At 47.5% G+C, this 17,582-nt stretch overlaps 1 protein-coding gene across 1 annotated transcript in view; it reads right to left on the bottom strand.

Moving 5' to 3' along the window:
• Nucleotides 1–341: 341 nt before the first annotated feature.
• Nucleotides 342–17,582, bottom strand: part of LOC140218362 (uncharacterized) — a 97,276-nt gene continuing 80,035 nt past the window's right edge. The window contains exons 4-5 of the mRNA XM_072288089.1: nt 9,437–9,508; nt 342–2,917 (exon numbers count right to left, since the gene is read on the bottom strand). Coding sequence (XP_072144190.1) covers nt 1,852–2,917; nt 9,437–9,508 — 1,138 coding nt within the window. The 3' untranslated portion in view covers nt 342–1,851. The remainder of the gene's footprint in view (nt 2,918–9,436; nt 9,509–17,582) is intronic.

Genomic DNA, 17,582 nt, shown 5'->3' with positions numbered 1-17,582 from the left:
TAGTACTAGGAACGAAAACGAGCACGGAGGCGCGCGGAAGGCACGAGCAAGAGCTGTACGAACTTTCGTGCTTTTGTTCACCGTGTCGCAATGAACGAACGAAGGGAATTCTAAACACTCACTCACCTTTGCTGTGGCTGAGTTGGAGGAGATCATGGTGATCTCCGGGGCAACAAGACGCCAAAAGAGAGCGAGGAATATTCCAAAGAAGTCACAGCGAAGCACACAAAGAGCAGACAAAACGCAGGAAGCTCACGAGCAAAGCACGTGCACGGTCTCCAGCAGGAATGCGCCGAAGCGTTAACAGCGAAAACGCGCATTCATACAAGTACATGCATACATCAACATGAATTGTAATATTTAATACCAATTTTGCAGTATAACGCTATTTCTTGCTTAACAATGTCAGAGCAACCGCGTTCTTGCTGAACGTAGCGCCATCTGTGCCACTATATCAAGCTTGCATGACTCCGACCCAGGGAAATTTGGGGCCAATTTCTTGCCTTTATGCAGTTGTTTGTACATTCTAGTTCACGGCAAGCCAATTTTCTGCGTCAATAACGTCCTTGATCAGCTCAAGCCGCAACGACTGTTGGATATGTGACTGAGTATCAAGCGACACGTTTAGTTATAGCGAGTGACTTGGCGTGGTCTACAACGCGGTCAACAGAGCAAGCGCAGAGCAAGTTTCAAGTGTATGAAAGTTTTCTGCTTGGCTTCCTTGATGAAGTACCTCCTTTATCGCAGTAACGCAGTGTACCGGCTGGAGTTAATGGAGTGCGCGGGAAATGGCGCACAATTCAAACGCCGTAAACGCCGCGCCATGTATGCCCGCACAGTTTTCATCGTTTGGATTTTAAAAAATTAAGTTATGCGCGCAGAAACCGCGCAAACTGAACTATTGACCAGAAAAGTACAGAATTGTCGCTGTTAGTACTTGTTAGTCCGACACCATGGTAAACTGCACACGGCCTGTCGTCCTACTCTTTAAACATTTGTGCGTGGGCTTCTGCGCTATAGGATTTGTTACCGGAAAAATGTAGCAGCGCGGATTGTGCTTGGTCTCCGAGCAGATTCTCAGCACGTTGGCCAGCACCCCGTTTATGGCGTCTACGTCGCAGAAAGTAGTATGAGCACCATGTCGTAGATATCGGCCAAACTTTTTGTTTCGTTCTATTGTGTGTTAAGGGGTAACAACTAAGCGAAACGCCCGATTTAAAAAAATATATGCGGATCTTACGCACTGTGGGAATCGACGTAAGAGAAGCTTTCTGCGCTGTTTACCTTGATTGACGATAATTAGCGGTGATGTTGACGGCGAATGTTCAATTTCTTCACCGTTTAGTGCAATGTGAGAGTGGTGAGTTGATGGTAAAAGTTACTTTGCGTTCAATACTGCTGTTTGTCCACGTAGTACACAGAACACATAGCGAGACGTGTCTGCTTGAGGCGTTGTTGTGCGCCGCTGTTCATAACCTCCGAGAAGGGTAGTGTTGTAATTGCCTCACACGGCAGATCATATGGTGGCAGTAGTGTGAAACTTTAATTGAATTATGGGACTGGGCTGCTACAGGGTAGAGAGCTAAGCCGTGGAAGCAGCGAAGACCAACATTGGTGTCTAATGCCACCCCAGATGTGAGGTGAAAACGGGAAAATGGACCCTGGCTTTATATAGCCTTTAAGTTGGTTTCACATATTTTTGCGGTATATATATCTATTGAAAAGCATTGCACCGGACTTAGCCATTCTGTCACTTTAAAAAATATGCGTCACAGGGCCGATCTTATGGCTACTGTTCGGCAAAGGTGGCAAAGTTGCTGTCTCCGATGTTTATTTGCTCCCACCGTACGATCATTGCATGGCGCAATACCGATTGGGGGGTGGCTCACACGTTGTTTCTACCCTTTCGGCGCTTTTCTGCTGTGCTTCAAGCATTTTGTCAATGCTCTCTTTGACAAACTTGGTCGTCTCCGAATTCATCTTGCGCGTCTCCGCCATGTTGAGCAGCATCGCGCTCATCGCCTCTTGGTCCCTCTTGGTCGTGGCCTCCGTGGTCTGGTGCATCGCGCGGACCATCTCTTGGTTCATCTTGGTCGCGTCATTCGTGGCCTGCTGCATCGCACGGACCATCTCTCGGTTCGTCTTGGTCGCGTCGTTCGTAGCCTGCTGCACCGCACGCATCGCCTCTTCGTTCCTCTTGGTCGCGGCCTCCGTGGTCTGCTGCATCGCGCGGGCCGTCTCTTGGTTCGTCTTGGTCGCGTCATTCGTGGCCTGCTGCATCGCACGGAACATCTCTCGGTTCGTCTTGGTCGCGTCGTTCGTAGCCTGCTGCACCGCACGCATCGCCTCTTCGTTCCTCTTGGTCGCGGCCTCCGTGGTCTGCTGCATCGCGCGGACCGTCTCTTGGTTCATCTTGGTCGCGTCATTCATGGCCTGCTGCATCGCACGGACCATCTCTCGGTTCGTCTTGGTCGCGTCGTTCGTAGCCTGCTGCACCGCACGCATCGCCTCTTCGTTCCTCTTGGTCGCGGCCTCCGTGGTCTGCTGCATCGCGCGGGCCGTCTCTTGGTTCATCTTGGTCGCGGCCTCCGTGGTCTGCTGCATCGCGCGGACCGTCTCTTGGTTCATCTTGGTCGCGTCATTCGTGGCCTGCTGCATGGCCGCAATTGTCTCACTATGCTTTTTTGCCTGTTCCGTAACTTGCATGGTCACCGTCGCCAGTGCGCCCATGACCATCGAAGATGTCTCCACCATCACATCCTTCACGCCTCCCAGGAACTCCTTTTGCATCATTTGCATATCCGTCATCAGCTTCCTGTTTTGCTCATTACCATCCTTCTGCATCATATGCATATCCGTCATCAGCGTCCTGATTTCCTCATTACCATTCTTCTGCATTTCTACAATCATCTTGAAACTGGAAAAGGCAGAAAGAAAACGGATCGAGGCATGCTATGAGCTTTCATCCATACCTCGCCCACATAGGTCCATGCTCACATAAGCATAGTAAGTGTAAGCCCACACCAGCGCATATGCCACCAGTTCAGTATAGCAAATTGCTGTATATAAAGATCAACGCTGGCAGGAACCGCAAATTGTTTAATTATAAGAGTTCATTTATATAACGAATAAATAAAGCACGTGCGCTCAGCTAGCTTACTGATTTCGAAGCCAAAGCAGAACTATACGAGGATCCTCTCTTGACCTTGTTTTTAGTTAAGAATGCCTTTTACATTCGTACGAGGTGTGTTAAGGGCTGGAAATGTAAAATAAGGTTCAAACACACGTAAAAATTTTGTGTTAGGTATATTTTATAATATAATAGAGCAGCGCAAACACCGTTGGGCAGCGCCGGTGTATACGGGTACGCGCCCAGCTGCTGTGATTTGCTTTGAGTCCGCTGTTCGAGTCCGTCGCCCGCCGAAAGAGCCATCGGCATTTTGATGTTACTTTGTACGCATCCTAAAAGATGCCATATGGCAAATCAGTTCTGCGCATCCCGCAAAGAGGAGGAAGTATCATGACAGGGAAAAAATTGTCATTCATCCTAATGTAGCACGAAGCTATACAAAGTACGTTCGGGCTACATTAAGGTAGATGACAATATTTCTCTTTGAAAGGACGTCATGCATAGTAAGGGCAGGTCGAGGTGACACTAGGACTGCCTGACACCTACGCCAGCACGACAACAACACCGACAATTGGCAGACTAGTGTGTAGACTGTGTCGTTGAGAGGCATTCTGTCACATTCTGTCACAACGCCACCGCCATGACTAACGATAGCGAGTCGTCGCAGTGTGACAGGCTTTCGTAACGGCGACCGAACTAGTCTGAGGACTATCGTTCGGTCAGTCTTTGTGAAAGCGACCACAGAACGAAAACATCACACCGACAACGCGATTTTGTATATATATAATCGTGCTCAAAATGAATGAAAACTTGCGAAGTTCAAGAGCGTCGGCCCTTTCCAGCCGTCAGTGCCGAGATAGACCAGATGTCGAGTTTGTTAAGAGGAAAGTCTACCAACAGTCGATGAGTTCGTGCCCATACATCCACTACGTGCGGGCGTCGGCTCGGTCACGCTAGGCCAATACGATGTTGATTTTTGTCTCCAGAATTTTAATCTGGTTCAGTTCTGGCGATAGCGACATTAAATTAACCGCTCTTGACTCTGTACAGTGCGCACATAAAGAAGTGGCGAAATGCCGCGGAGAGCGAGAACCTGTTACATAAATCAGGAGTGCGTGAATTTCAAGTCACCGCAGCATAGTGTCCATTCTGCTTAAAGCGGGAGACGAGAGGTGACCGTATACTTGCAAATGTAAAAAAATGAGGCTCGTGCACTGCTTTGATCGCAATTTCCACAACGTAGAAAGCGAGCGTTAGCGCTGGCACCATTACTCCTTTCCAGATTCCACGCACCGCCTCATATTTAGGGCTCATTCACACCGACGACTGACAGTGGTCGCGCGACCAAGTTGGTCGCAAAGCGACCAGTCGCAAATAGTCGCAAACGGTCGTTCTTTTTCGAAAAGCTGCCATTTTGGGCCAGTAGCTCTCTGTGCGATTTTTCAGTCGCGCGACCGTGGTGGCAAAACTGATAAACCAATCAGCGGCGCACCGGAAGTGATCTCTCATGTGTCTACATCCGGCCTCCTCCCGCGTCGCGGCAAATTCTGCGTAGATTCTGAGAGTTCTCGCTGAGACCGATAATGTCTGGGATTGCCACTTGCAGGTCGCGCCCAGCCGGGCTTGCCGGTGTGAACATCACTCGCCTGCAGTCGCTTTTTGATCGCGAGTCGCAAATGGTCGCGCGACCTCCTCAAGTCGCGGGCGTGAATGAGCCATTAGTGTGGCCCCACAGTGCTCTGTGTTTCATTATTGCAGCGTTACGCTTCCCATTTATTTTCGGATTCCCTTAGAGGGTGCTTAAGTCTTTCTTTCGTTGATGCATGCGCCGAGGCATTTCTATTGCTTCACTATGGGCATGGCTTGCTGTTGAACTGAGACCACATTATTACTCGTCTCGTCATTAAAAGTCATAACTCACGATTTCTCTATGCTAAACTTCAGGCCTAGATTTGTCGCCGCGTTGCCACAAATATTTGCCAGCGCCGGTAAATCTCGTTTATTGTCTGCTAGTATTACTACATCGTTCGCATACAACAGACCAAAAAGCTTCTGTTGCACCATTTCTCCAATAGGCATATAGGATAAATCAAACCCTCAATCGCTGTTTTTCAGTCTCGTTTCTATGCCTTTAATATAAAGCGTGAACTACAAGAGAGACAGAGGACATCCTTGCTTCAGTCCTTTGTAAATTGCCACCACTTTATTACCTTTCCAGCCTTCTCATACAGCTTGTACTCGGTTGCCTCTATATATCTCCCTCATTAGTTCCACTAAATCGTCCTCTATGACTTCGTGCTTAATAATTCCCTCTATACGTTGTCATAGGCTCCTTTAATATCTGGAAATGCTACCGATAAAGGTCTACTCTGAGCTACTGAAATCTCTATGCACTGAGTTAATACAAACATATTATCCCCTAAGCGTCTGCTTGGCCTGAACCCATTCTGCAGTTCCTCCAGTACATCATTTTTCTTCACCCACTTCGACCATGCCAATTTTATGGTTTGCATTGCCATTCTATATATCACCGACGTTACTGTAACAGACCTGTACGAGCTCATCTCATCCTTATTACCTTTGTCTTTGTAGATGAGGTTCACCTTGCTTTCACGACATCCCACCTGGAATTTTTTTCGGTCTAATCACTTGCTATATGGCATTAGTGCCCAGTGCGTTACTTTTTGGACCGAGGTTTTCAATTAGCTGTGTTGGGATTTCATTGGGCCCTACTGTCATGTTATTAGGGATATTTTCTTCTGATTTTTTTTCAATAAAAGATGTCTATGCTAAATTTTGATTTCTCAGGCTTCTCTGTTATTTGTGGATTTGTTTGAGCCATAACTACGCATTATTTCGTGCCGAAGTTATCCCTAATACCTTTTCTCATGTGCCGCAGCGTATCGTCTCCGAGTGCTAAAAGATGGTCCCGAATATTTTTGGTGCGGCTTTGTCTCTCTTGCACATGTTTCGCGCCCAACGTTCACTTGTATATTTAATTTTCTCTTGCACGAGCTCACTCGCCACCCTTTCGTTTTCTCGGTATTTGTTTCTTCTAAGGAGAACCTCTTCTTCGTGTAATCCCAACTTTTTGGCTTCTTGATGATACCTAAACGTCTGCTTACGCTTTTCTATAGCTTGCTTTATTTCCTTGTTCCACCATGTACGTGGTTCCCTCCTTCCAATAAAACAGTTTTTTTACTTGTCTGTATTATTTCCTTCAGCACAACGTCTACCAGTTCCTAATATACCGAAACTGTTGTGTGTTGTTGTTACCAAGACTCTATGATTTTTTCAATTTCTGTTTGCTTTTCGTTCATATTTAGAAATTCTGATGCTATAGGTTCCTGTATTTCGTTAGTATTTCTCCCGAATTTCAAAGTTAAACGTTTAAGATCCCGACCGAGGCCTGAACGAGGTGACACCCTGCACTTTAGCCAACAGCGCCACCGGTGCCCAGAATTCTATTGGCAGGGAAAGAGTGTTACGATCGGCCAGCGGGGGTAGGGACTTTTTAGCCTCTCCTGCCCCGCTGCGACGAATCGCTTCGTGAAGCCAACAATGCGGCCCCTCGGACAGTCCTACGGCACCAGCAGGGCGAGACACGTGTGGCAGATCGGGTGTTGTTTGTGGGTTCACTGTCGCCTAAACGTACCAATGGGAGAAAGAAACTTCTGAAAAAGGGTGTTCTAAAGCGTTCCCTCACGGACTCTGGTAACCGCCACGGTCGTTTTACAGACGCCCAAGCTAACTGCTGGGTCATCCCAGGAACCAAGACGCGCCAGCTTGAGTCAAGCGTGAGAACCCCTGTCTACGAGGCTCCCCTCCGTTCTGTGTGTTCAGTGAACAAAAGTGCGGGAGCGAGTGCGTGAACCCTCGCCCTCAACGCGCCTCTTTCGATGACGTTGGACGTTGCGATTGGACGAAGGTTGCACAGCAGTTTCCCGGACCTAGGGATCGAGGGAGGACAGAGGGGGTTTAAGCAGACGTTTTCGGTTCCTCGGTGTGTGCTTCGCTTGAGTCATCTAAGGCCGATGAGATACAACGTTCTCCACTCTTTGTGTAGATACTGTCTATAAATCCAGTATTCCTCGTTCTCGATGAGAACAGGTCCCTACCTAAAACAACGTCCTTAGCGTTGGCGACGGCATGGTCCAGCTACCCATTTTGACATGCCCGACCCTAACCCTTACAACAGCCACTGCCGCAGATGAGGAATGCCTGACGCACGGCGCTATCGGCCGTTCTGCCAGGGTTTAAAGCGCTCGAAGCGTTGTGTCTTTTTGGACCCTAAAAGAGACCCTCACCAGTTCTGGCCGAGAGCACACGAGCGCAGAGCATACAATGCGCGTGCGGAGGTTCCGCAACTCTCCCATTTTCTACCGTGTTCCAGCTCGTGATCATGCTCCGCGATCCGCTTGTTTTGCCTCAGTTTTCGTGTAGCACTGAATTATACCGGTATGCGTGCGCTGTACGAGACCAGACAATCAGAACAGCTCGTGCGCCACGCCGTCAGCAAAAATGCGCCGCACCGCAAAAAAAAAAAAAAAAAAAAAAAAAAATAATAATAAAGAAAGAAAAAGCGAGGCGAAAACAAAATGAAGGTGGGGCCTGTGACGTGATCCTCACACGATCCTCGAGGTCCGGTATGGGAGAACGCAAGGAAGGAATTTCGCTTGCGGAGGCTAGACGGGGCGAGTCGAGAGTCTCGCTATGCAGTGGAGCTCGCCTTGTGAAATCATAGTTCGTGGCCCAGAAATATTTGTATCTGGGCTATTAATGAGCCGATATGAAAAATGTTAACGGCCAAACACTCCCTAGAGGACACGTAAGAACTTTCAGCTTGTAACCTAAATTTGCTATGGGGCCTGGTGACGCGCCCTTTAAGCACTGGGTTTACTAGATCAAGCATCTCCTGCACAAGTTACCGTGTTATCGGAACATGAAGCCCGCCAGCTAAAAAAAGACCGTTGAAAAAAAAAGAAACGTCTTTAAGGATCCCCAAATCAGCTATGCTTTTCTTAACCCGCCACAGTGGCTGAATGGCTATGGTGTTTCGCTGCTGAGCGCAGAGTCTTGGGTTCGATTCCATTCCGATGGGGATGTATGAAAAAAACGCTCGTGCACCATGCATTGGGTGCACGTTAATGAGCCTGAGGTAATCCAAGTTCATCCGGTGAAACAACACTGTCTCCGCTCCACAGGGCTCCGCCCACGCAATACACGGCACGGGAAATCTCGCACACTTCATTGCTTTGAGGTCAGAACAGAGGCCCGTATCTAATCGACGGTTCGCAGAAGCTTTATGAGCGCCGGTTTGCATATACGCCGCACAAGCCAATATGCCTTACGCAATCAACTTCCTTAGGACGCCATATAGCATAACCATGAAGCGACGTATGTTGTCACGAACTGATCCTCCTTCGCCTTCTCGCACGTACGCTTTCTCTGCAGCCAAGAGTGGCGCACGCAGCAGTTCGAGCTCTCGGCGTCGAGCACGTGCGCACAAACTTTAACAAGGACACGGACCACACCTACCTTGCCCTACCTTGTCAAGTCAAGGCGTTAGGAAATCTGGAAGGACATGACAACACAAATTAAGGCAAGCAAAGAATGACTTGAGATAACTCGAAGAGGCCGTCCTCCTGCAGTACACTGTCGCTGGTGTGCTTTACTTAATTGTTGATGGTCGAAGAGGGCGCCAAGTAATCGCTTAGCTGCGGAACGTGGTACTTTAATAATGGTTGCCATGAGTAAATGTTGATCCAGATGAAATTGGAACTACGGTTTCCGTTACTTTTTATTCACAATGCTGTTCTGTTCCTACAAAGGAGTCATGCATTGCTATGGAAGAACACAGCACTCTGCATGCATCTTGTGAGCTGATGTTTTTATGATTTATTATTGACATTTGATGATTCGCACCATCTCATCATTTTTATTAGCTTTTCTCTAGTGTCTGCATTGATCGGACGTGGAGTTCTTGATGGTATCACGTCTATGGAATCACCAGGGAAGTACTAAGCAACAACAACAACCCTTTTGAAGTAATGAAAGTGCTCGCCTAACACCGTAAGAATCCCAATTATCTAAAGTAGCAATTATGTATAGTAGCCTGTCTAACGGTACCTGGGACAGCGGCAACACACGTCATGCGGCAACACACGCTGAGAAGTGATGCGCATATATAGGGAGAAATAGGGAAGCTAACTTCGCGAGAATATTCTGCGCGGTGTAGCGCCGCCCATTTTGTGCATTGTGCTACGCGCCGCGAGGTTCGCAAAGCTTGGCAGACCTTTTACTCACATTTGGACCATGTCTTGGGACACGCCTCCGACGGTAGCAACGGCAGACGGCTGAGCAGCGGCTGCCGTGGGACTGAAATGGATTAAAATAAAGTGCCTTTGATTTATCTGATCTGTTTTCATTGCTGTGCACCAGGGCTGTTACAGGGAGTGTGCGTCAATTCAAAAAATAAGACAGAAAGCAAGCGCACAAAATACAAGCGGCAATTGTAAAAAAAAGAAGCTAAACAGTACAGATGGTGTACAAATTGCACAATGCATGGGACATACATACTACCTGTACATATATAGCATAAGGCAGATGGAACTAATACCAACTATAACAAACTAAAACGATACATTTACAATATATAAACAGCTTCAACAGCATACAACATATATCAGCATCACAGAACCCAGAATTATACAAGTAGGAACTACAGTTTCCTTCAAAACGCGCTATCGAATTTGCACGTTAAAATACATCTGTCTTTCCAGTCTTCTATTGCTTTAACTAGAAATGAGTGTTTGAAAATTTTGGCGCTAGACATGTTAGGTTTGATATCCAGGAGGTCGCAAGTGCATGGTCGGGACATATATTTAACATGCCACTTTATAATTGATAAAACAATCTTAACCTCGCTGTCTATCAATGCGTAGCAAGTTTTCGTGCGCTGGCCCTGGCGAGCAACGTGCCGTAACATATCCCGTTCCCTAGCATTTAGAAAAAAGTGACAGCCACTTTAGCATACGCCAAAGAGAGGGAAGGCAAAAGCCTGCGCGCTCAAGAGATATTCAATAAATTACTTGCCATTTTCCTTAATTACCTCTAAATAAATTAAGTGTGCCTTAATTAACTTCGCCTTAATATCAAAGGTCGTGTGCTTCGACTTCCACATAAGCTCGAAGGTTCGAGTCCCACCGGAAGTCGTGGGTTTAAGTGCCTGAAATAAGTCTATAGTCGGATACAACTTTAGAAAAAAAGGGGAGGCCCCGCCCAGATGACCGAAGCACGACAGCCGATTGCCTCCGCGACTAAAATAGTCCCGCTCGAAAAATCGTGCTCCTGAAGCGCGTAATTCTCGGTATAAATAAAGACTTTTGTATTTTGATGACTGGTTTAGTAGAACTCTCCTGTGCTACAGCACATGCCGGATAGCGACAGAAAAATAACCCCGTGCCTTCTACAACGCTGCCCGTCGTCTGCTCTTTGCTTCATTGCAAGTGACAAAAGTAGAAAGAGCATCTCTGCAAGGCTTTTGCGCTTGCTCACATGTACACGGCGCATCTACAACCTGTTTTCCAAGCTTAAAATGAATCAGTTGCTATTGAAAAAGTACTTATATAAAACAATGCATTTATCGCAACCATTACAAACCCGGAGCGAGAATACGGTTGAGGCAGCAAGGCACAACAATGTTTCATTCATCGTTTTAAATAAATACTCTTGGTTTTAAATGGCATAAAATTTATATTTTTTGGTATTGTGTTTTCACAGCACGCATTCTACAGCTTGCGCGTGCAGTGAGCACTGGTGGACAGCAATCAATCAACGGTGCTACACAACGCTCGAACACCGTCGCTAGACGCATGGCTATCTCACTGCTGACAATGATCGTTCACGCTAAGTTGACGGCAACAAATCTTTGCGTTGAAGGCATCTTCTGCAAATATTTTCTGTTCAGACACTTGCAGGTTTGTTTCATGCGCGCACACTTTTCTAATTTCTCCTGAGAATGATTTTGCTCCATCACTTCGCCCCGTCCGACGAAAAACGCAGCGACACAGTACACGAACACACCCGCCGCTAACAGTAGGCACCAGTCTTTGGAAAACTTTTCTCGTCGTAACTTCACTCGGGAGCGAAATAAAACAACATGGAACAAACACGCAGGATGTGTGTTCGTAGTGGTCGCCGCGGGATCCTGTTTTCAGGCAAAGCGCAGCGCAGCGCCAGCGATGCTCGCTGCAATGTTCCTTCGCCGGATCACGGCTATGAATAAACACACGCGGCACAAATGCCGCATCGTAAACTCGCAGTAATATTTCCGGCACGATAGACCATCACAAACAGTTCTGGAATTCACTCTGACCAAGGGCTGAAGCACACAGCTGACGCTGTATATATATATATATATATATATATATATATATATATATATATATATATATATATATATATATATATATATATATATATATATATATATATATTTTTTGAGCCAGCTGTGGAAGAAGACGACGACGAACGCGCGAGCAGTGGCGCGAACGCGTGTCTGCGCAAGGCGTGGTCACATGACTTTCTGTACCGCTTGCCGCGTTTCCCAGACCATCGGGGATGCCCGCCATTTGACGCTATCGCCTTAAAAATAAATCTCACAGCGAGAGGCTGTACTCTGATTCTGGCTGAACTCTGTAATCTTATTTATTCGGTGTGATCGGCGAGGGACTCAAACTGCACATGCGTACTTCAATGCGGGGCTAACAATTGTCTTGTTTTACATCAAAATCCGCTTATCTCTATTACCATCGCTGCATTCCGAGTTATTGCAGCGCTTTTCCGCATTCAGATAATGTGTATTAGTCAAGCTGAACTAATTAACCTTCGTCATTCGCCTAGTGAATTTTCTTACTCAATTTATTATCAAATACTGCTGGTGATTTCTTTGTTGTCACCGTCATGCATGCCGATTTGTCGAAGCTAAGTTGCATATTACAGGTAGAACATCAGTCGGAAATCATATTTACGAACTCGTTTATTAAGTCAGAACGCTCTTCACTCGACAAAACAACAAACAATCGTCTGGGAAAAGGCGAACCTCAATTTGTGGACTCACGCCATTAGCAACCTCGTTAATACAGAGAAGGAATAATGACGGTCATATCACAGAACCCCGGGGAACTATAGACGTGACAGGCAAAGCGCTTGAGCGCGCGTCGGAGATTTCCACAAACTGCCATCGAATATTCAAGTGCGCCTCAGTCTACCTGATGAATATTGAATCGACACCATGTGTTCTCACTTCTTCGATAAGTTTCTGGTGGCATAATTTGTTAAATGCCTTTCATAAATCTAAGGCGATCACGCAAACTTCTTCTTTTAAGTTAATTCCTTTCGTAAAATTACTTATTTGCCTCGCGGAGTTGCTTAACAGCTGAAAGGTACCTGCGTTAGCTATGCTCTTTACGATAGACTAAATTATTGTTTTCCGTGTGCTGGACCAATTATTTGTCAAATATATGTTCTAGGAGTTTACATAGAGCGCTTGTTATGGAGATCGGACGGTTATTATTTACTTCTTACGTGTCATACTTATTTGTTGCTTGGGTATGGAGTGACAACTGGCAAATCTAAGCTAGGAAGTCAACTAACAGCAAAGCTTTACGCATTCGAGACGAATGTTAGGCAGCCAATGTAGACTAGACCTGATTGTTTAACCACTTGGTGTAATAACCACGGCTCTTCTACGGAAACCCGAGCAAGTGAACTTGAACGGCGGAAGTTGCAGGCACCCTGTTTATTCCCACGAATATTGTAAGTGTCTTGTTGAAAAGTTGAAAATAAGAGTTCATCCTAATTCTGTGAGAAAGGTTGTACAGATTTAGAGTAAAATATTTAATATGTAGAAAATTATTCTCTAAAATACGCGCTTTTTATGTTGCAACGTTATGCGGATTGATGAGGAGATATTTTTTCACTTTGCCTCAGTTCAGCTGTTTATGCTGTGTGAAAGAAGGCCCATATTGGGAAATGATTCTCTGTTCCATTTTAATATTTTAGCTAAAGTTAGAAAAAGTCAGTTGATGCCCCTTTGCGAATGTCCTTATTTGAACACAGCTTGCTGACTCCTCCAGTGCAGTGGCCTCATCGCGGTTTCCCACTAGGCACCAGCCTACCGGGAAAGTGCCTAGTGGGAAAGGGGGTACTTCAGATAGCAGATGGAATTAAATAGTAATGCCAGAAGCAGTTCCGCCAGACCGGCCCTAAATAGCTCGCTGGCTGCCTTAAAGTACCTTAAGAAATAAACGGATACGGGAGCCTTCAAAACCCTAGCACCACCCACTTCATGGCTCAGAAGAAGCTACAGTACTAGATTTCTCAGTCCTAGGAGAGAATTCTGTAAAATTTTAATGAAATTGGGTGAATACACATTTTATAACATCCTTAAATTTAGCCAATTTGCCGTTCTTTTCTAACTTTGGCAATTTAGGGATTTTATAATGCAATATATACGTAATGTTGCAACACATTTTGCATTTGTTCGCAAGAAGCTATGTGAAGATTTGTCAGACAAATTTTCAGCTTCGTCACCTTAGCTAAAATATCCCCAAAGAGCCAGTAATCTCGGGGTCAATGGGAGGTACTTCGTCGAAAAGTAAGTTGGCAATTTAACAAAAATATATAATATTGAACGCGGGCGGAATTAGTCTGGGTTTCCTCGGGACAGAAGTTCTGATCGTTCAAAATCACAAAAAGAATCTTTGGGGGTGTGGATATTTTACTATTGAAGTGAAAGGACTTCAAACTTATAAAATATTCAAATTGGAAAAATGCTCTCCTTCGTCTTTAGTGAATTAAGTATATTTTACTGGAAATCCACGCTTTGTTTCGTGAAACAAGGGTTCATTCTTTTTTAGAGAGGCATTTGCCCAGTTCATATAAAATTTTCGCTGAAAACTAAAATTACGGCATAACTCATCTTCAGCTTTAACATTTGTTACGGCGGCGGTACCCAGGGTCGACGTCATTCGGGTCCCGGGCATGCTTGTCGAATTCAAAGGCGAGGACGGAACGGCTTTCCGCAAGATCATCGCGAAGACGGACAACGCTTTCCACCTCGTTCGCAGAATCGCAAACCTACACCGAGGCATGAGGGAAAACAGTTTCCTCAGACTGGTCTATGCCACTTCACGTACACAATTTCGATGCACTGCTGACTCAGAGCGGAGCGAGACAAGCTCGACGCTCTCATCCGCAGAGTAGTCAAAAGGGCTCTCGGGCTACCCATCAGGACCCATACCGAAAATCTTGTCAAACATGGGGTAAATAACACCGCCGAAGGGATTGCGAAGCCCAGGAACGCGCGCAACTCGCTCGCCTGACCACCACAGCGTCAGGTAAACGCATCCTTCAAGAGCCGAGTTACCGCCCTGTGTAATTCCCGATGGTCAGTACCCTTATCCCTAGGTGCATTCCTGACAAATTCGAAGTGGCTGCCATGCCCGGAAACGTCCATCCCGTCCACGACGAGAGCAGACGCAAGGTCAGAGCAACAGCAATCCTCAAACAGTTCAAGCAGCTATACACCAGAGCAAGCTTCATCGACGCAGCGGAGTATAGCGATGTGAAGACCTTTGCCGTCGTCGTGGTTGACTCCAGCGGCAATATTTCCAATAGCGCCTCGATTCGCTGATCAGACCCCGAAGTCGCCGAGCAGGCCACCATTCCCTCGCTCTGCTAGACGGTCGTGGGTCCGAGATCTCTAGCGATTCCAAAGCAGCAGTTAGGGCTTTTAAATCGAAAGCTTTACTGGCCGCGAACTTGCGATTTCGCCGTGGCCGGGCTCCTAGGAGGCACATGACGTCACACCGCGCTCCTCGTCATACCGCGTTTCTCGTCGTTGCACTCGCCTCCGCTCGCTCCGCCAGCTGAGTCGCATACCTGATAACATGTCGGAGGATTGAAAAGTAGAGCTCGCGTGCGCCACAACCACAGTTGAGGCGGCAGTTTGGACGGTGACAATTCTGATAAGCAGGAGGAGGCCTGGAATCGACATCCCAACGAGATGAAGTGGAAACGAATCGCCCAGGAAACAGACGAACAGCGCGCCGAACGACTGGCTAAACGCCGTAACATAGCTAGACAACCAGACTAACCTGTACTTGCAATCAAGATTAACAAATGCTAGACATGCTATGCCTTAGCTTTCGCTACGTATGTCCTGGCATAGCCGAGCTAAGCCGTTGCCAATTTTTCAGAAGGGTTGCATCGCCGAGCAAGGTGATCGTGTTAGCGTCTCGAGTCCATATGCTCTGAGGCATCATTTGATTCACTGGTTTCCCTCTCACGCAGGGTAGGCCGAGTATACTCCCCCGAACGTCAATGAGTCTGCTCAGGAGGCTGCGCGTGCGCTCGCAGACGGCGCTTTATCTGCGAAGAGAGCCGACTCCCTTCCCCCCCCCCCCCCCTCGGCAACAGGGACCCTCCGGCTATTTAATTAATTAATTATGGGGTTTTACGTGCCAAAACCACTTCCTGATTATGAGGCCCGCCGTAGTGGAGGACTCCGGAAATTTCGACCACCTGGGGTTCCTTAACGTGCACCTAAATCTAAGTACACGGGTGTTTTCGCATTTCGCCCCCATCGAAATGCGGCCGTCGTGGCCGGGATTCGATCCCGCGACCTCGTGCTCAGCAGCCCAACACCATAGCCACTGAGCAACCACGGCGGGTCCCTCCGGCTATTTACAACGAGGTTATGAAATTCTTCTACATATCTAGAAGGGTCTTTCCACCCCGTGATCCCAAGTTGAATAACACGCAAGCCGTTTCTCTGAGACTCTTACAGTCCGGCACATATCCGTGTCTGGCCGTTGTAGCCGAAGTTTACACCGAGGTATATCGCGACGACGCCTGCCCGTCCTGCGGGAGACCTCCACTCCTAGCACACATGCTCTGTGAGTACGGTTCGACATACCGCATGTTGAGTAAGACGGAGTGGGACTCGCTTCTGCGTAGCCCCGCTCTAGAAGAGCAAATCCTGGCTGTACAGCATGCCCGCGACCGGGCGAGTGGGCTAGACCTGCCGGTCCCGACGTGGGACTAGCCGGGTGCGCGACGAGTTCGTGTCTTCGCCGGATCTCCAATAAACTTCACTCACTCACTCACTCACTCACTCACTCACTCACTCACTCACTCACTCACTCACTCACTCACTCACTCACTCACTCACTCACTCACTCACTCACTCATCTCACGATGCCTGTCGATGGTAATGCTATTACCATTCGAACAATCTAGCGACACACTGTTATTCTGCAGTCAAGTCCATTTAACATCTGTAGCTCTCATTCTGAGACTTTCGTTGCTTCGGCTATATGTGGCATACACCAGTATATCACTATGTTATTATTTCCTTCACTTGCCAACGTCGCACAAGAGCATGGCGGCATGACGACGACTGTGTGACGTCGACGATCGACACATTGACAACGATGCAAATGACGACGAAAATGACAGTCGATGGGAAGAAAAAGGCGGTATGACGACAAGAGCATGATGACAAAGAAATGATAACTCTTAAATTACGACGATGGTATGACGATGACAGCGAGACGAGTACGACATGGGAAAACTGGGATGATGACGAGCGTATGATGACGAAGTTATCATGACGACGATGGCAGGAGCTCGGATGCATGATAGCGACACTCTGACGACAACGCAATGATGACAATAGCGCTGCTATGATGACGCAATGACGATTAAATAATGACATTGTTGCCTCAGAGCGCCCGACCAAGACGATTAGAGCGTGCGCCTCGAGCAGGCGCTGCGCATCTTTATTTTTCTATTCTTTTTGCAGCAGGCACGAAGGCACCAGCTGAGAGCGACGACCAGAGCATCTCCGCATCGTGGCGTCTGTGGGCGCTACAGGGACTCCTCCAAACGTAACGACGATAAAGCGAGTTAAGAAAACCGAGCTACAAAAGGGTCCTTGATCAGTCTAAATAGTGCTAGCTGAGTCCGCTGGAAGGGAAGGGAACCAACAAATATTTCCGGTGGACGAGCCTGCGAGTGGCGCTGCGGACAATCGGTACACAGCACATTTGTATAGAGAGTGTGAGGGCATATTCATCAGTAGCTGTTTACCCAGTCCACGTGAAACGAACGAGGACAGATGCTGTCAGTGGTGTCGACATGCCGCATGTTTGACCGTCCGGCTTTCGCAGGTGCGTGAGCCTCGGTGGATTTAGCCTGTTCACCTGCTTGTCTGGTCTTGCCCGACTTGCGGTCGACGTCGCAAGCTACAGGCTTCTGCGCACGACGTCACCGGTGTCATGACAAGAGGGCCTGGTGCGCGCCGGCCGAAGCTTGAGCCTTACTACGGTTAATGGGTTTGCACGCGAGTGGCGCTCGGAGAGAGCGAGGAAGGCGTCGTCGGACT

Source organism: Dermacentor andersoni, chromosome 5, assembly GCF_023375885.2.
Source record: "Dermacentor andersoni chromosome 5, qqDerAnde1_hic_scaffold, whole genome shotgun sequence".
Taxonomy (NCBI): Eukaryota; Metazoa; Arthropoda; class Arachnida; order Ixodida; family Ixodidae; genus Dermacentor; species Dermacentor andersoni.
This window is presented reverse-complemented; position numbering and strand designations above follow the sequence as displayed.